The 18,830-nt window shown below is 52.9% G+C and overlaps 2 protein-coding genes across 7 annotated transcripts; one reads left to right on the top strand and one right to left on the bottom strand.

Annotated features, from left to right (window-relative positions):
- Positions 1 to 4,404: 4,404 nt before the first annotated feature.
- On the top strand, positions 4,405 to 6,993 carry GSTP1 (glutathione S-transferase pi 1). 2 transcript variants are annotated; one of them, XM_079102749.1, is made up of 7 exons: positions 4,405 to 4,527; positions 4,794 to 4,829; positions 5,103 to 5,209; positions 5,317 to 5,404; positions 5,679 to 5,782; positions 6,483 to 6,590; positions 6,731 to 6,993. In XM_079102749.1, coding segments are annotated over exons 1-7 (633 nt in total). In that variant the 5' UTR covers positions 4,405 to 4,526; the 3' UTR covers positions 6,920 to 6,993. The 2 variants fall into 2 exon arrangements, with proteins under 2 accessions (XP_078958875.1, XP_078958876.1); XM_079102750.1 differs by having other exon boundaries at positions 4,472 to 4,545.
- A 450-nt stretch (positions 6,994 to 7,443) lies between these two features.
- Positions 7,444 to 17,055, bottom strand: LOC306639325 (uncharacterized protein). 5 transcript variants are annotated; one of them, XM_079102751.1, is made up of 5 exons: positions 15,580 to 17,055; positions 15,362 to 15,427; positions 12,861 to 13,081; positions 11,253 to 11,381; positions 7,444 to 8,409 (listed from the first exon to the last, which is right to left on the bottom strand). In XM_079102751.1, the coding sequence occupies exons 2-5, from the start codon at positions 15,395 to 15,397 to the stop codon at positions 8,400 to 8,402; spliced, it is 396 nt and encodes a 131-aa protein (XP_078958877.1). In that variant the 5' UTR covers positions 15,398 to 15,427; positions 15,580 to 17,055; the 3' UTR covers positions 7,444 to 8,399. The 5 variants fall into 5 exon arrangements, 1 of the variants encoding a protein (XP_078958877.1); XR_013757615.1 differs by lacking the exon at positions 12,861 to 13,081 and having other exon boundaries at positions 11,249 to 11,381; XR_013757613.1 differs by lacking the exon at positions 12,861 to 13,081 and having other exon boundaries at positions 11,249 to 11,381; positions 15,245 to 17,055.
- Positions 17,056 to 18,830: the final 1,775 nt, after the last annotated feature.

The raw sequence follows: 18,830 nt of genomic DNA, 5'->3' as shown, positions 1-18,830 counted from the left end.
GGCACTTACAATATGACTCAGTAATCCTGCTCCTAGGATTTTCTCCAAGACTGTGAGGACTCAGCTTTACATAAGCTGCGAGCGATCCTTCGAGGCAGAGTTAGTCATAATTGCTGCGAACCCTACCCTCCAACCACTGAATGGATAAACAAACTTCATTCAATGTAGTATGACTCAGCGACAAAAAGCAAAGAACTAACAACCCTCCAAGAGCGTGAGTGAATTTCAAATGCATTACTTGAGAAAAGCGAGACTCCAGATTCTACAGATGGTATGGTGCCATTTCTCCCACACACTGAAAAGATAAATCTACCAGGAGAGAAAGCAGATGGGTGGTGGCCGGGGGCTAGAGGCAGGGGGAGGGCCAGCACATACATATATATGAATGATAAATATTTCCCATGATTTGGTAATGTATCTATACCTATATCTGAGGGTCCAGGGTTCAAGCCCCCATTTGGACCCCAACTGTCAGAACCCGCGTGGCTATTAATTCTGAACCTGAGGGGTGATGAGGGGATGAAGAAAAGACTAACAGACACAGAGACAGAAAAAGCTGGGGCCAGGTGGTTGAGCCCAGCCCTGGTGAGGCTCCACGGACACCAGAGCTAGCTCAGCTCATTTGTTGCATAGGTTTTGTCATCAGATCTATCTATTTATATATTATATATGTCCCATGAGCACTCACGAAATTGCCCAGACTGGCTTCAAACGTTCAACCCTCCTGCCTCAGCCTCCAGTGTAGCTGGATCACAGGTATGCACCACCTTTCCTAGCAACACATCGATCTAATTCTCCACACTAATAAAATATAGGAGAAACTGTGTAATAACATGAAACAAGGTAGAGAAAGCTCTCCATGAGATTGTTACCTATTAATGAGACACATTCTTACTAAACCAGCAAGAGAAGGGAATTTCTTGAACTGATGAGGCTTCCATGCCAAAAATCTGTGGCTGGTAGACAGGGTGGTCCTCAGCCTCAATCTGAGGTGGGACAGAAAGAGGGAAGGTAGGGAGGAAAGAGACAAGAGGGAAGGAAAAAGAGACTGTAGCTCTAAATCTAAAAGCTCCATGATCAAACTTACTCCCAGATCTGATTTTCCTCTAGGCCAGCCTCTCCGAAATTTCTGAGGAATCTACAAATGTTAGAGTTACTGTAAATTTACTCGTCTATAAAAGTTGCATCATTTTGATTGAAGCTTAAATGCACTGTTCACCTATGCAATGTGTTTTCAGATTAGATAAAATAAATATGCATCTTACAAAATCTGTACTATAAGCACATTCTAAGCATTAACTAGGTATCGAAGATAATGTCCACCTCGAGCTCTGGAAAGTATCAGATCATCACAAACATCTTGTGATGCATGATCAAAGAACTGAGTTCACCAGGCTGATGTTCCCACACACATCCCCAAGTTCACCCCTTGTAAAGTTTCCTTTAAAGATGAGTTGTAGCTAGAAGAGGTGGCACATGCCTGTAATCCCAGGAACTCAGGAGGCCGAGGCAGGAGAATCCCAAGTTCAAGTCCAGCCTGGGCAACTTAGTGAGACCCTGTCTCAGAATAAACAATAAAAAGGGTAGGGGATGTGACTCAGTGATAGAGTTCTCCTGGTTTCAATCCCTAGTACCTCAAGGGGGAAAAAAAAAAAAAAGACACAAAGTATCTAGAATGTAGAAGAATGAGCCAAATTTTTTTGACAGGACACTACTAAAGGAAAGAGAAGAGAATCTGAATAAATAAAGAAATATTCCCTCCCTGGGTCAGAATTGAAGGGCAATATAGTGAAATGTGCATGTTCCCCACATTCATCTCCTGATGTCATATGATTCTAACCAAAGTTCCAGTTGGAGTTTCCTGAGAGATTTGATAAATATACTACAACATTTTGATAAATGAACAAATATTAAGAAATAACTAATACACAAATAACTAAGAAACGTTTTAAAAAATAAAAGAAAGAAAAGTCTGGAGGGTATGCTTTCTCCTCCCAGATTTATAAAACCAAAGTAATAAAAACATTTGTGGCATTGGCACAAGAACAGACAAGTAGAGGAAGAACAGAAGAGAAGAGAGGACCCGCAGGCGTGCTGGCAGGGATAGGCACTTGGCATCTGATAAACCCCATGATGGCATGGGAGAGGACAGCTCTTGATGTGCAGAAAACCAAAACTGGATTCCTAGCTAACAGCGCATGCAAAGGTGGCCTCTAGATGGGTCAAAAGACAAAATTAGTAAAAGACATTGGGATAGTAATGAAAGACGTGAAGCTTCAAAAGCACAACACGCAAGCACCAACTACCACTTTCTGCAGAAAAATAAAAATTTTAAAGGAAACTTGATGAATTTGATTATGCTAAAATGAAGAGTTTTGTTTAATGAAAAGACACCTTAGGCAAAGTTAAGAGGCAGTTGACAGAAGGTGTTTGTGAAGCATAAAGCCAAAGACATTAATAAATAGAATAAACGAAGATCTTAGGAAAGTCAACAGAAAGTCGGCAACAACCCCAAAGAAAATGGCCGAGGATATGAACAGCACATCTCCAGAAGACAAACTAAATCCAATGAGCACAGGACGAGTCGATCCAAACCCTTAGGAATGAGAAATGGGGCAGAAGGGGTCCAAGAGCTGAGTGTCCGACCAACAGTGGGGCGGGTGGCAGGCGGGGCTTCGAAGACACCTGGTTCTACGTCCGCAATTCTAGGGTTCCACACCTGGGCTTCAGCGGTTCCACCAGGGGCTCCTCCCGGCAGTGCGGTGCAGACACTGGCAGAAGTGAGTGCGGAGTGGTGGAAAATCACGAAAACGGATGCGTGCAAATGACAGGGGCGCTGCCCAGACCCGCGATGACGCTGGACCAGGAAGTGCGGCGCATGGTCGCCCCCAGCCACGCTTGCCTGCGACCAAGAGCTTGCAGGCCGACAGGAGGGCCCAGGACCCGCTGTGGGGGAGAGAGGGAGCCCGCAAGTTTCAGCGACCCGTGGGAATATCTCCCGGTCTTAGGGTACAGGGACAGGGTGGAAAATGCTCCTGTACATCCCAGTGCGAATGGGGAAACTGAGTTGGGCTAATCTAAGCGGTCAGAGCGCTAGAAGTGAGAAGAGGACAGTGTCCTGGGCTAGGGTAGTGGCAGGTGAGGGCGGGGGGAGTGGGAGGGGTGAGAACCAACCATGTGTACCCACATCTCCTGCTTTTATGGCCCAGATCCTGCTTCAGCCTGTACAGGAGAGACCAGGGCAGGAGACAGGGGCCTCAGGAGCAAGCAGTCCCAGCTAGAGGAAGGGCAGGAGGTCCCCTGCCCCTGGCAGCTCTGGACGGCTCAGAGGAGGAGGCCTCTGTGCTGCCTGTGGGGAGGGGGTGGGGGGGGGAGAAAGAATGAGCTTGTGAGTGTGAATAGCTTTTGTGTGTGTGGATGTGTGGTCTGAGTGTGTGACAGCAAGCTGTGAACCCGTTGTGTCTACTGGCTTGTGTTCCTGCAGGGGGATGTTACTTTTGAAAGGGCAGCAGAATTAGATGCAAGGAAACAAAGTAGCAAAAAGGGCACAGCTTCCAATGTTTTCGATATAAAACTACAACATATTATCTTTGCTTCCCCGCCTCCCCCCAACTCGTTGAATTCCCAGCCTTGAGGGTTGGAGAAGGTGAATTTCAGATTGCTTTTAGCTCAGGTCAAATAAGCAATTTAAACTCTTGAAAACAAACAAACAAACAAAAAAGATGAAAGCAGATGAGCATGTTGAGGAAGGAGCCGCTGGCCGGACCCGCAGGGAAGAGGCTGGCGAGTGGGAACGGCATGGGGAGCCCGGGCAGAGGCACACAAGACAGAACTGGAGAGGGCTCTCTGTCCCAGGCACAACCTCGGCCCAGCCCTTCCTGGGCAGGATTTTACCTCTGTCCTCAAACAGTGTCTGTCCCTGCTTGTACCACCTCTGGCTGGGTCATTTCTAGAGGGCCCCACCCTCTGACCCCTCACCAGGTGGCACAGGGGGAGAGCAGCCCCTGGCCAGCTCTCGGGGTCCCTCCGGGCGGGGCCTCTGCGGGCCGCACGTGCAGGCGCAGGCGGGCGCAGTTCTGTCCCCTCCCGCCTTCCCCGCTGCTGGCCAGTCAGGAAATGCCCGCTCCATCTTCCACACGCTTCTACCCGCGGTCTTTGATCAAGCGCCTCCCCCGACCCGGATCTCTGCTCTGGGCGGGGTGTAGACGAGAAAGAATCGAGAAGGGCCCTCCTGATCACCCGGGGCTCATTGAGGCGCCTGCTGGGGACCCCGCGCCACAGGCGCCTGGCCTCACGAGGCCCAGCAGGGAACATGTGACCCCAACGCTGCTGACTCGCTCGGCGGGGCTGCGGATGGCGGCGGGGGCGGCGGGGTCGTCGCTCGGCGGCCAGCGCGGTGACTCAGCAGCAGGGGCGGGGCGGGGCGGGGCGCCCCTTATAAGGCGCGGCCACCACTGGGCCTGCGCCGAGCTTTGCCGCCGTCGTCCCCGCAGCGCTGGTCCCGCTCCGCCATCTACGCAGCAGCCAGTGAGTCCGCGTCGCCTGGTCTCCAAGGGCTCCCAGCGCGCGGTTGTCGCGGGGCCCGGGTTCCCCGGGGACTCGGAGCTCCCAGCACCGGGCAGCCCGCACCCAGTGTCGGGAGTGGGACTCAGGGGTCTCAGGGCGTCCCCAGCGCGGAGCTGGGAGCTCTCAGGGGGCCCAGAGCAGGGACGGGCCTAGGGGAAGGGGGTGGGTGCACCCTCCTCCCAAGTCCCCACTGCCCGGATCTGACAGTCTTCTCTTGCCCACTCCAGTGCCGCCCTACACCATTGTCTACTTCCCGGTTCGAGGTAGGGGCCTGTGGCCGGACAGAGGGGAGGCACGGGGCGGTATCTGCAGCCCATGGCCCCTCGCCCACCTGGGAGAGACCCCAACCCACCCTTGTCCCTCCATGTGGCTGCAAGGCTGTTTCCTTTGCCATGCCCAGTCCCCTCCCCAGTGTTCTGTGAATCAATAGGAATCTCTATTCCCATGTCACCTCCCCTCACTCCTGATCCCTCCTCTGGTGGCCCTGAGCCTGGGTATCTGGTCTGTCCTCAAACCCCTGTCACGTTGGGACCCAGGGCGATGTGAGGCCATGCGCATGCTGCTGGCAGACCAGGGCCAGACCTGGAAGGAGGAGGTGGTGACTTCAGATACCTGGCTGCAGGGCTCACTCAAGGCCTCCTGTGTGAGTGACCACACTTCTGTGGCATTGTGTGCTGGGCCTTAGAGGGGCTGCCACTAGGTGAGCAGCAACCAGGCTGGAGCCCCTCATGGAACTATATCTCCCCCCAGGTGTATGGGCAGCTGCCCAAGTTCCAGGATGGAGACCTCACCCTGTACCAGTCCAACGCCATCTTGCGTCACCTGGGTCGCTCCTTGGGTGAGTCCTGAGGACCATAGGTGCCCCCCAGAGTCTTCCTCCAGTCTGGAGTGGATGCAGCTGAGATGCCCAGAGGCTGCACCCTTTGCACAAGATGCTGCCCAAGCCCACCTGCCCGCCTTGCCCTGGGCCAGGTTGCCTCTCGCAGGCTGAGCACCTCTGGTGTGTTCGGCTTAGTTGTGGCCACAGACTGCCACATGCCTGTGGGTGGGCACACTGGTGACTTGTGTCGGTAAGTACCAGTCATGCTGTCTGCTCCCTTAACCCCCGCAAGGGCTCTATGGGAAGGACCAGCGGGAGGCGGCCTTGGTGGACATGGTGAATGACGGCGTGGAGGATCTCCGCTGCAAATACGCCACCCTCATCTACACCAACTACGTGAGCTGGGCTCTGGGCTGGGTGCTGGGTAAAGGAAGAAAGGGGTTTCTTGTGTCCTGACACCCCCAACTCATGTGGTTCTGTTGATCCCTGTGCCAGCTGGGGCTGGTCAGGCTCAGTGCTGGGACCCAGGGTCCATCATGGGCAAAGCATCATCCTCATTACCCAGGGACAAGCCAGACAAGTAACAGTGGGGATGGCAGAGTGTGGGCACTGGAGGCCTCTGGCAAGACATGGATCCCATGGCCTGGGCTGGGCCAGGGCTTCCTGAAACAGCCTGAGGAGGAGGATCTGTAACCAGTTTCTGGAAGGAGGTGCTGGCAGTTTCCATGGGCCAAGATCTGCATGCAGATCTGGAGCACTTAGGGACCAAGGGCCGGTTTAGCAGAGGTGAGGAGATAGAGTTGGGGACAGCAGGCCAGGTCCTGAAGGCCTTGGACTCTTGTGTGGGCAGCGGGACCATCAAGGATTCTAAGCAGGCTGTCTGGTTGGGAGATCTAGAAGAATCCTCCAGAGAAGCCAGCTGGGAGGCCTTTGCAGACTCTAGTAGGGATAGAAAGGTGGACAGAGTGGAGGAGAGTTGGCTGAAGTGGACAGAACTTGGAGCAGCCTGGGTAGGGGGGCGAGCAGGGGAGCCGTGGGCAGCAGGGCTGAGGTGTGGGTGTGGAGGGTGATCACAGCCCTGGCTTCCATCTGACAGGAGGCAGGCAAGGAGGACTACGTGAAGGCTCTGCCCGGACACCTGAAGCCTTTTGAGAACCTGCTGTCCCAGAACCAGGGAGGCAAGGCCTTCATCATGGGCGACCAGGTGAGCATCCTGCCCTTCTGTGCCAGAGTGGAAACAGGCAGATCCATGCACACAGTGGGGTCATCCTGGGGGGTGGGCTCGGGCTCTCTGCCTCCGTCCTCCCAGTCTGCCCCACCAGCTGACCTGCCCCTGCCCCGCAGATCTCCTTTGCTGACTACAACCTGCTGGACTTGCTGCTGATCCACCAGGTGCTGGCCCCCAGCTGCCTGGATGCCTTCCCCCTACTCTCCGCCTACGTGGCGCGCCTCAGTGCCCGGCCCAAGCTCAAGGCCTTCCTGGCCTCCCCCGACCACGTCAACCGCCCCATCAATGGCAACGGCAAACAGTGAGGGCCGTGGGGCCCTCCAGGCCGGCAGGGGCTGCTTACCTCCCTTTCCCCAGGACCAATAAAATTTCCAAGACAGATGCTGCGCTGTGAGCATTGCTTTCTGGGAAGGGGCCTCTGGGACCCTCGCCTGTCAGGCTGGGGAATGGTGCAGACTGGAGGCAACTTGCATCCGAGGACCCAGGGTATCTTCCTGGAGCCTGCAACCCAGTCTATTTACTGAAACAGGAAGAAAGAAAAAAAGAAAGGAAACAGGAGCCGAGTAATCATGGCCATCGCCCAGAGGACGCCACTGCTAGCGAGGGGGAAAGTACATAGATGTGATTTCTAGTCCAGCAGGTGCACGCCAGAGTGACTGTCTCCATAAGCTGGAGGAACTTGGGATGACAGCTGTGGGTGTTGTCCCCCTCGGCAGGGCTGGTGGGGGTCTCCTTCCTGTTGGGGGCTCTCCTTGTTTCCTGGGGACTGTTGGTACATCCTGGGCACACAAGCCACACTGGCGTCTAGTCCAGGTTCAGAAAAAAAGAGTTCGGGTTTAATTCGTAGAACCTGAACTTGGCACAGGAGCCCAGAGGCATGGCTAGTGTTGAACATCTGTATAAAGGAAAGAGGGTTGTTTGGGGTCATGGTCTTGAAATTCCAAGAGCATGGCCCCAGGGTCTGCTCTGCTTCTGAAGAGGACCTTTGACCAGTCTCCTGAGAAAGGGGAACCTCTTGCCAGGGAGGTAAGTGGTCCCATGAGAACAAACCCATCCCGCAGGAAAAGCGTGAATCCATCCCTGACGGTTCTACTCCCGTGACCCGCCACCTCTTCAAGGCCCCCGGGCCTCTCAATACCATTGTGTTGGCGATTAAGTCTGAGCACGAGTTTTGAAGGGGACCAGTGATTAAGTCATAGCAGCGTCACTCACAAGGGCATTTCATCCTTTTAAGCGAAGGAGGGTCAGAGTGTCACGCACCTGTGGTATTTCAAGTGTCTGATTCAAAATACTCCTGATGCCAGAGTGGCATCTGTCAGGGGTGGCACATCCAGAACTCCTTTTCCCCACGTCCGACTGCCCTGGGCATTTCCTTATAATTGCTGAGTTGGTGACTGCGGAGGAGAATCAGATTAGTGTCCGAGTTGCTGCCAAAGGAGAAAAAAACAGATAAGGATAAACACCAGAGAACAAAGCGGAGTGCACTTCCCTGATGGCTGGCCCAGCCTCCCGTCCCCGGAACAGGTCACCCAGTAAAACGCTGGGCCTCATTTATCCGATGGGGAGTGTTTATTTTGCCCTCTAAAATGTGCAGATTAGACACTTTGCCCAGAGCAGTTCAAACAGGAACAGCGTTCTCTGCCAACAATCGCTGCCCCGCCATCCAGGCGGGCTCTCAATGTGTCCAGGGCACCGTGGTTTTTGGAGTACAGAGGCCGTGAACGTCTACTTTGAGCACTTCCAATGTTTGCACAACAATTCTGATCATTTTTCCCAACTCATTAGTTAACAAATCCTGGGAAAGGGATATTAATATGAAAAAGAATGTAGAACTCAGATACACAGTGTTTTTCCTTTTTTTTTTTTAAATAATGTCACAGTTTCTATGTTTATGTGGTACAACTTCATGAATAAAGAAGCCCAAGTTTGTCATTTGGCATTTAAGGTGGAAGGGGTTAGGTATCTAAAATCACATCATGCTCACCTTCTGGGTGAGAACCCTTTATGTACTTTGTTGGCACATGAGATTAAAATAAAACCGATTCCTGGTTAAGGTTTGAGTGGTTAAGGCATGCCAGTCAAGTTGGGGTCTGGTGTGCCTTGTCACCATTATGTTGGCCTCTGCACATCTCCATTTTCCACTTGCTTCTGGAAGTTTGTAGAAGCAGAACAAGTAGGAAATACAGGTTCAGATTTGGTAGCTCTAAGGCTTGCTTTTGTCACCTGATGGAGGTAGTACAGATTTCTCTTTGGCATTGTCAGCCCATGAGGGAAGAGCCAAGGTATACCAAGGTGCACGGGTGTGAGGCAGTCAGCACGTTTTGTGATTTGGCAAGTGTTGGCACCGAAAGTCAGAGCCAGAACCTTCAGCGACCTTCGCAGAAGGTTTGAGGATGCCACCTGGGCAGTCAGTCAAGGGTTTGCAATATTGCCTGGTTATGTCCCCTGAGAAGGGCTCAGCACCACGTGTGCTTTCAGTGTGAGGAAAATCCCCTCTGGCGCTGTGGCCAGGGCAAAGGAGAGTCCTCAAGCCTCCGGAGAGGGTTTTGCGTGTCCAATGAACTCGCTTAGGTGAGTCGAAGTCAAGTTTCTTTCTTTCTTTTTTTAACGATGAGGTGGTAGAGCAACAGCTTTCTGGGCCGTGCACACCACACCCTGTCCTGCATCCAGCCCCTAGTTGGTCGCCCCACACTCGCATTGGCAGGAACGAAAATTAGTCCAGAGTCCTTTGCATGGTCCAGATGTTGACATGACCAGCCAGTGGGTTGGCTAGTTCACGTGGCCAGGGTTTGCGAAGCTGGTGTGGGGTGTTGGGGCCACGCTTGACCTTTTGAGAAAACAGTAAGTTAATAAGAGTGAGGCACAATATGAAAGAAAGTCACAGTGGGGGACCAGAGAGAGAAGAGGACCAACTAGACAACCACTCTCCAACCAGCCTTTAAATTCATGGCCGAGACACGGGAGTAGAGGGAGCGAAGGTGGATTCCACCCATCTCTGCGAGACTGTCCGCCATTTTGCTTTCCTGGTACTGAGGCCTAAAGGAAGAAGAAAATAGGTGCTAGTGAGTTTCTCCATCTGCTGTCTTGGGGAAGCTGCCTCCTGCCCAAGGCCCTCTGCTTCGAGGGCTTGGGGACTGGCTGGGAACTGTCGCTTACAAGTCACACCTACAGGTGGTCCTCCAGGTGTCCTGGGGTATCATCTGGGTGGAGTCTGGTGCAGCTTCTCTGAGCCCAGAGGGTTTTCTTGGTGCCCATGCAGTGCAGAGGGTGGCAGTACTTCACAGGGTCCTTCCAACATGGGGACAATGCGTGTTTTCTTCCAAAATTCTTGTTGTAACAGATTTCCTGGCTAAAAGGGATGGCAAGGCGTGTGGCCAGGCAGGCCATGCCTCTCCCTACCTGCAGGTGAACTAGTTAGTCCCCATGCCTGGACTCAACTTGTTTGCATAAGTCCCCATAAGGATCACTCAAGCCAGGAAGGGAAGGGTTGGAGATGCCAGTAGGCATGGGCTGGCCAGCACTGTTTCTGAAGAGGTTAGTTAATGTCTTCCTCCTGGGTTTTTATACAGTCAGAGGGTCACGCTTCTGGCCATTTAAGTGCAGCTTCTTGGCACTTTTCCTAAAGTTCTTTTTACATCTAGATTTTTATGTTCTGTTTTCCCTAAGGATTGGGGATGGCACGAGGTATGGGATATGTTTTAATATTTCCTTTTTATTCCCTTTTGCGGCACTGGGGATTGAACCCAGGGGTGCCGAAACACTGAGCCACATCCCCAGTCCTTTTTATTTTTTATTTTGAGACAGGGTCTTGCTAAGTTGCCTCAAACTTGTAATCCTCCTGCCTCAGCCTCCCAAGTCGCTGTGATGACTAGCACGTGCCATTGTGCCCAGTGTGTGGGATATGAAACTATAATGAATCCCCCAGAATCTTTGCAAGCAAGGGGGTTATTTCTGCCATTAAATGAGTTCTTTTATCTAGTTCAACCCACAAAGGAATGCCATAATGGGGGACGTTAGCTATTAGTTTCTCTGCCACTGTTATGCCGTCAGTACACCTTGCCTGGTGGCCTTCGGTCCATCCACTGAGCATACAGTCTCCAGACAGTGGGAATAAATAGTGTAAAGCTGGAGGCGCATGGCGGCGTGGGTCCTGGAGGGCGCCCTGAGCAAGGTCGTTTCCTTCGGAAACTCGGTGAGATTCACAGAGGCGCCCTGGGAAATAATCCGGTCAGAACCTCCGGATGCCAGGGCAGAGCCAGCTTCCCTGGAGCTCCTTAGCTGTCTCCCGTCTGCGTTTCTCATCGGATGGGAGGCAAGTGTGGGCCAGAAGGTCGGGGGAAGGAAGTCCCTGTGGACCGATCACAATCGGTCTGACAGTTGTTTGGAACCCTTTTGTATTATTTGTCTTGTTCAGATTGTGGGCTATTTGTCTGTTAATCAATAACTCAGAGATAAAGACAGGTTTATAAACTGGTTGGAAAAGCAATTCCTTTGGGACTGCAATATTTAGCAGTCTTGCCAATCCCATCATTCACTAGAGACAGGCTGCACAGTGACCCATATTAATCCATTTCCTGTTGCTGACACATGATACCTGAGGCTGGGGACTTTATAAGGTAAAGAGGTTTATTTACTCACCGTTTTGGAGGCTGACGGTCCAAGAGCAGGTGGCCACATCTGTTCAGCCTCTGACGAAGGTCATCCTGCATGTCACAACAAGGTGGATGGCATCGTGGTAGGAGCGTGTGCAAGAGGAAGAGGGCAGTCCTGTGGTGAGACAGAAAGTGAGATGCATTTGGGGCCTGCTCTTTTTATAAAAACCCTGCTATAGTTTAGATCTTAATTGTCCCCCAAAGGCCATGTGTTAAAGGTGTGGCCTCTGGGGTGGCACTATTGGGAGGTGCTGGCACCTTTAGGAGACAGGGCTTTATGAGAGCACCTCGGGTGGTTGGAGGTATGTGCTTGAAGGGGACTGTGGGATTCCAGCCCCTTCCTCTTTTTCTTTGCTTCCTGGCTCATGAGGTAAATGCTTTTGCTCTGCCTGCCTTGATGTGCTGCCCTGCCTCAGGCCCCAAAGCAACAGGTGCTCCTGGTCATGGACTGGGTCCTCTAAATCCATGAGCCAAAATATACCTTTTTTCTTTTTAAGTTAATTATGTCAGGTATTTTGTTACAGTGATGGGAAGCTGACTAACTCAGAGTCAATCTCTCAGGAAGGAATTCACTCCAAGAGACCACTGATCTCATCAGAGGGCAGCACTCCCAATGACCTAAATGCTTCCCATCAGGTCCCACCTTCCCAATACTACTACATCAGGGATGAAGTTTCCAACTCATGGATTTGTGGGGGGACACATTCAGACCACAGCAACTTGTAGTAGGGCAGCAATCATGTGACCATTGGCCATATAAGGACCAGTGGGAGCTAGGAATATGTGGGATTCCCACCAGCATAGAAGAAAACACATCTGAAGCCAGTGTCCCTGGGAGCAGTTTTTCCTTTTTCCAGGACACTAGCTTTGGTGAGGGCGTGGGATAGCTTTGCAGCCAGCAGACTCTGCTTCCAGTGTTCCATGGGGCAAAAATATGGCCCGGCCTGTGGATATGTTTCCCTAGAGATTCCACCTTCAGGAGCTGTTACAATACAGAAGTCAGGACTGTGCACAGGCATCCAAGGGGCCTTCCGTGACTTGGGTACTATGTCCACAGCCGCCCGGCTATCAGGGAGGGCAGCAGGATGTTAAGTGTTGGGTGACCCAAGGTGACGGAGGGCTGGTTAGTGGGGCCTGTCATCGGGAAGAGCTGGACTGGGCCTTATGAACTGGCAAGAGACCCGACAGGGCCTGGGGACCTGTTCAACACAATCTAACTGGGGGCGCTAGTACTTCCTTTTCCTATGTATATAAATTTCTATGAAGCCTCACTAAACAGTAAACCGGAACTAGAACCTGCACCAACCAGAAAGAGCAGCGGACCCTGACTGGGAGCTTTTCACCCTGACTCCACGTCCTTTTCTTTGTCTCCTTCTGAGAATACTCCATCAGCTTCCCCAGCGCCCCTGGTGAGCGCTGGCCACTGGTGACCTGGGGCTGCTGGATTCAGGAATCGCCAACTGCTCCCACTCTTTAAAACGTAAAGGTGCCTAGGTTCATCATTTAACAGATCTGACTGGTGTCAGCAGTGGGTCTAGAAGAGCCACCCACCCACCATGATGGCTCTGGGAGCCATGAGCATCAGCTTAGGTACCCGGCCCTGCTTCTCTCTGCACATTTGCAGGTGGTCACCAGGAAGTCCCACTCGGAAACAGACTCCACCACTTGAGTGACATTCTCCAGGTTTGTCTGAGCATTTTCGATCTGGACTGAAGTCATGATAGCGGTGAGGCTGGGTACTGCGGTAGGAGTTGAGGGAGGATGTAGGTGTCTGCTCAGGTTGGAAAGACACTTCACTGGGCTCAGCAGAGTTACCTGGTAGGCAAGTTTCCGGGAAGATAGAAAATGATGGCTTCATTTAAATCTAGAAGTCTGAGACTCTATCTCAGAACCTGTACTTCTCTAGGAAAGAGGGTGAGTCTTACAAAAAATAATTTAGAAGTTTTGATTGTGTGTTTTTGATTGGCAGACAGAGGCTTCTAAGCTCTCTCTCTGTCCTAGGTGGTGGGTGGTGGGCCCTTTAAGAGGTGGGGTTTAGTGGGAGGTCCAGAGGTCATTGGGCGCGGCCTCAAGAGCATACTGGTCTCCTGGAGAGAGGACAGCAAGTCCAGTGTTACAAAACCTGAATCTGACCTCCACTCTCTTTCTGACTTCCTGTTTTGAGAAGTGATCCCTTCCTTTCACACATGTTCCTGTCATCTGCTCTGGGACCCTCATCCCATCCTGCATCATGCATCTGGACTTTGGACCTCAAACTGTGAACCTCTTTATTTTGTAAGGTTACATTGCCTCAGGTATTTTGTTATAACAAAACAAAGAGAGAAGCCCTAAGAATATTTCTGGCCATTGGTTCCCTCCCTGGGGATAGATGGTTTCACCCTAAGACCATCTGGCCTGTCGTTTAACTACAGGGTGATCATGAATGGAAGGATGCCCCTCGCTAGTGAGTGGCAGTCCCTGTGAGTGGGTTGTGATGTCCACTAACTTTCCTGTCTCCTGTACAAGTAGTGGCAAAAGGTTCTGCTGCTGTCCACGGGAATGAATTCCTCATGGTGGGTCCTAGGGTACCCTCACGAGGCCCTGCACAGGAGCTCTGGAGCTGGTGGAGTTTGCTTCCAGGGCCATGGGGAGTAGGGGCTGGAAGGTGCAGCTGTGGGAGATGCTGTGTTCCTGGAGTCTGTGTGGACCTTCCCTTCTGCTGATGCTGAAGATTTAACACAGGTGACCTCTGTGCATGGCCCGGAGACCAGGCCAGGGCACTCTCTTTAAATCTTACACATAAAGTTTAAGATGGGGTGCAGAAATCTAAAAGATCTTCTGGAGGACCAGGGTCAGGCAGTAAAGGGGAGTAGGTGGGTGAGAAAGGAGAACTTGCAGCCTATAGCACATGTGGATTTAGCTTTTATTTTAAGTTCTTTGATCTTATCAAAGGAGTTTCTAAGACTAGCCACAGACACTCTGTCCTTTGCTGTTGGTTGGTTGGTTGGTTGGTTGGTTGGTTTCCTGCAGTGCTGGGATGGAACCCAGGGCCCTGCACACTCCAGGCAAGTCTTCTGCCTCTGAGCTACGTCACCAGCTCTCATTTCCCCCCCCAATGTAGAAGTCATTCCAATCCAAAGGAGCTACACAGCCATTGCAGAGTAGGAACGTCAAGGCTACATTTATCCCAGTGGTGATTCTGTCAATCACAAAAAGCCTTTTCAAAGAAAGACCAGGAGCTAACTTTCCAGGCTTAGAAAAAAATCTTTAGCATGGATGCAAGAGGTATCCCCAAAGCAGGTCCCACGGTCCAGAGCCTCACTCCCAAAGGTTGTGCAAGAGAGCAAAGGCCTTGGCTGTCACCAGCGGCTGAAACAGTGTCTCTGGTCTCCCACGCATGCGAGGCACCTCAAGTCATGAACCCGCTGATCCTCAGCACCAGGTGGGCAACCAGATGGGGTTTCCTAGATCTAAGAAAACGGTGAAGGTAGAGATGAGGAAGCCCCTTCCGACTGGGCCTCTTACTGAGACAAACTCCCCAGGGAGTTGGCACAGTCAGACAAAGAAAGTGCTGTGTGCCCCCTTCTACCTTGGGCTCCTGGTCTGTTCTGCTGGCAGCCCGACCCCAGGCAACACCTGTGTCCCCCTGCCTGGCAGAGGCCAGACAGAAGATTCTCACTGGTCACAAAGCTAAGCTCTCAGGGTGTAAATTAAGATGGCTGAAGAAGCTTGTTCAGATTTATTTTACTGGGGAATGACAGCAAAGTTTGTCTGCACGGAGGCAGGCCTGGCAGGGACGTAACCCGCCTGGCCCACGAGGTGGGCTCGGGAAACAGGCCCGCAGGAGCTACACCTGGGTTCCACCTGTCATCCTCCTCCTCCCGCCCAATGACGTGAGGACAGACTAGAGAAAATGGTGACCATCTCTGTGAGAAAAAGGAGCAACAGAAACAAGAGCAGTCCTAACCATCTCCGCCCCGTGGCTCCCGGAAGACTCACCCAGATGTTTTCTCCTGCAACCGGATTTAGAAATGGAAAGAGACGAGGAGAGATTCTTGCCATGCTTCCACTGGACCTGAGCCAGAGATCCAGGAGCAAGATGTGCAGAGTCCTTACCTCCTGCTGGCTTTTGTCACGCGTCTCAGGATCCATAGCTTCAGCCACACTGGAGCAAGCTGGGTCCTAGCCAGGGAATCCCCTTCTTGTCAGAAACTAGGGGACCCCCAAATTTACCTCTATCTTGTCTTCCCCCCTTCTGCTAGGTCTGAGAATTAAATCAACATAAGACAGACCAGCAGGAGAAAGCGTTTGCATTGATTTAACCCAAACCTGACCTGGCACAGGAGGCTTTATGAGGACGTGAAGAACTGAAGGCGCAGTCAGTGTGGAAACTCGTGTGCCCAGCTGGACTAAGAGCAGCTAATCGTGAACCGGGGACAAGGCCGAGGGGCGTGGGCAGGGGGTGACTGAGTGGAGTGGAGGCAGGAAGAGGAGGATCAGTTCCTGAGGCTGCTTTGCAGATCTCGCCTGGCCTCCCTGTTGTATCCTTGAAGGTGGGAATGGTGTTTTCCTTCCGTAGAGGAGGGCAGCGTTCACGCGGGAATTTCGTCTGTGCTTTGAAGCCGAGGAAGGAAGGTCAGAATGATCTCCTGCAACTGTTGTCTTTCGAGCGTCTGACTCAACATAGTCAGTTCCCCAGAGTGGCACATTCTGGAGTAGCATGTTCTTCATTCCTCCCGTGTACACACACGTGTAGACAGAAACCTATTACGATGGGATCACGGAGGGCCAAGAAGTCCCACGATCTGCCAGCAGCAAGCTGGAGATCAGAAACCGGTGGTCAACTTCAAAGCCATAGAGCTAGTGCTCTGCCCAGAGCCCCAGCGGCTCAGATGTGTGCCATGATGGAGAGGCGTCAGTTGTGCCAAGTCCACCCGTTCCAATGCCAGTCCCCTCCAAAGACACCTCACACCCCCCCAGAAACAGCACTGACATGGCTCTCCCGGCGCCCCATAGCACAGTCGAGCCGACATGGTGATTCCCCGTCACCCTGGACAGTCCAGGGGGTCTCCCCGCTTGTGTCACCATGCGGTTTGCAGAGGAAGGAGTGGAGCAAAAGATGAACCTGGGGCAGGCGACCAGGCGCAGCAGAGGCCGGGCGTGAGCAGGAAGGGCAGGGGTCCAGCAGGGGTCCAAGAACAGCTGCAGGAGCAAAGTCATGGGGGTCTTGGCTGCGATGTTGGGGGGCAAAGATGTTCCCTAGGGAGCCTCACGCAGGCCAGAGCCTGCCATCAGCCGGGGGAGACCCCACACACAGGAGCCCTTAGGATCCAACCGCTTTCCCTCCATTTCCAAAAGAACTTGTTCTAACGAGTTGAGCCTTTGGAGGAGATGTCATTCTGGGAGGAGGGGGCAGCGTTGGTGTCCTGGTGTGGTCTTCTGCCCAGGAGCCCTGCGTGGGGCGGAGGAATGCCTGAGGGAGATTCCATGTCTGGAGGCTAAGCTTTGAGCCTCGCTGGCTCCAGCATCAGGGCGGGATGCTTGGACAGCTGGGGCAGCCTGGGACAGAGTAGCTGAGGGCAGTGTCAAGCATCACCCAGGAGGCTGGAGAAAGGGCCAGTAGCTGCAGTCGACATTGCTGGACAGAGGCCTTTGGATTCAGAATGTGCCCATCAAAGGCTGAAAAATGTAAAACTGCACACCCTTGCCAGGGACCATAGTGTGCCTGTAATCCCAGCAACTCGGGAGGCTGAGGCAGGAGGATGGCAAGTTTGAGGCTAGACTCAGCCATTTAGTGAGACTCTCAGCAGGATGGGACACTGTCCCTTCCATGACAGTGCATTTAATGTCAGTGTAAGAAAACCTGGCTCTGTCCTCCCACACTGTATGAGTAGAGGTGTCTTGGATGGTGGTGACTTTGCAGCCTGGACCCCTGGGGAGGATGACATGGAGAGGGCCCCCCACTAATGTGTATTGGACATGTCATGTGACTGAGGAATGACCCTGTCGGCCTTCTAGAGCTATTCGTTACTGCAGCGTAACCTGACCCCTTGATTTTCTGTTCTGGGCTCAGGCCAGGGGAATCCAGTCCACTTCATCCCCCTTCCAAGTTGGTCAGAGAAGATGAGAGGGAGACAGCTGTGACTTCGGTGTAGTCCCCCAAGACGAGACCCCTCTGACTCCCCAAGGTCCTTTCAGTGATTGGGAAGTGAAAGAGTCTCATCTGGAGCAGGAGGGACCAGGGGAGACACCAAGCAGAGGGGGAGGCAGAGAGGACCTGAGGGGCCCAGCTCTCTTCCTGACACGGGCCTTTGGCAGCAGGACCAGAGAAAGGAGCAGGCAGGGCTGCCCTGTCCCTGAGCTGGGGGCATGACTGATGTTCCTGGCCACAGCACCCGAGCCTGGAGATCCAGGCCAGGTGAACTTGACCACTGGGGAGAGCAAGAGATGGCTCTGGAGCCAGGCCCGGCTTGTTCCTTCTGGCGAGGTTGGAGATGGCTGGTGTGTGTCCCCGAGAGGTCCACGGCCCCATGTGGCCATGCGAGAGGAGTTGGAACTGGCAGCTCTGCCCTGGTCTCACAGATCCAGTTAGTTTCCACCAGAATGGGCTGTTCAGAAGAGCAACACTGGTCCCTGCCCACTCTCTGGCTTCCTGCTTCACCACGCGATCTCCTCCACCCCCACTCTGCCACTGTGACACAATGCACAGTCAGACCCTCATCAGAGAGGAGCAGAACACTCTCGGAGCTGCAGAAACGTGACCTCAGTACAATTTCCTTTCTTAAATAATTACCCAGCCTCGGGTATTTTTTCATAGCAATGGAAAATAGACTGAGACATGGCCCAAGAATTAGACTGCAGTTGCAACTCAGCAACCCAAGGGCCCCACCTCTTGGGCCCCTGAAGACTTTGACCTGCTGTCCAACCTCTTCCAACCACGGTGCGCCCTCACTTCCCTCCTGGCTGGTTCTAGCTGCCCTCCAAAATATACACAAGGACCAACGCAATGGGAACGTGCTCGGGCTGCTTATTCCAAGGTTGCTGTAACGGAACCAGCCACTGTCGCTTGCGTTTGCAGAGATTCAAAGGCAGGCAGGGAAGGCTCAGGTATGTCCTGATGGGAGCGGCTGGCCCCAGGGAGCTGGGGGAGCCTCGCTAGAAGCAGACATCCTGTTACAGGTCTGGTGTTCGCCAGCAGGTCGGAAGTTAAAAGCAGAGGCAAAGCCTAGCACAGCCGTCAGGATCAATCAGTCCAGGGTCTGAGCTGATCATCACCCTTGTCCTTCCGGGATGGCTTGGGAGAGAGCAGTCTCTGTGGCTGGCCTCTGGCAGGCTGCTGTCGATGGGGGTTGCTGTCCTGGACTTGGTAGCTGCCGGTGGCACACTTGAACTCTCTTCACACGACCCCAGGCCATCATCTATCTGCACATGCACAGTCCTTTCTCTGGAAACAGGTGACCCCACCATGCCAACCGGAAGTCCTTGCTCAGGCATCTGAAACTTGAGATGCCTTGGAGAACCATCCCACTGGGGAAGGCAGGTGCCCACGGACTCTTCCTGGGGAGGAACACCTCCCAACTGGTTT

This window comes from Sciurus vulgaris, assembly GCF_902686455.1.
Source record: "Sciurus vulgaris genome assembly, chromosome: 11".
NCBI lineage: Eukaryota > Metazoa > Chordata > Mammalia > Rodentia > Sciuridae > Sciurus > Sciurus vulgaris.
Note: the sequence above shows the minus strand (reverse complement) of the source record. Positions and strands in the feature narration are given on the sequence as shown.

Excerpts from the sequence above, each read along its gene's own strand:
- GSTP1 (XM_079102749.1), top strand. Across the intron at positions 5,210-5,316 it reads GCTCACTCAAGGCCTCCTGT|GTGTATGGGCAGCTGCCCAA; the intron begins GTGAGTGACCAC and ends ATCTCCCCCCAG. Across the intron at positions 5,405-5,678 it reads TCACCTGGGTCGCTCCTTGG|GGCTCTATGGGAAGGACCAG; the intron begins GTGAGTCCTGAG and ends AACCCCCGCAAG.
- LOC306639325 (XM_079102751.1), bottom strand. The coding sequence starts at position 15,397 with ATGGATCCTGAGACGCGTGACAAAAGCCAGCAGGAG. Across the intron at positions 13,082-15,361 it reads GTGACAAAAGCCAGCAGGAG|GTAACTCTGCTGAGCCCAGT; the intron begins GTAAGGACTCTG and ends CTTGCCTACCAG. Across the intron at positions 11,382-12,860 it reads GCAGAGAGAAGCAGGGCCGG|GACTGCCCTCTTCCTCTTGC; the intron begins GTACCTAAGCTG and ends GTCTCACCACAG.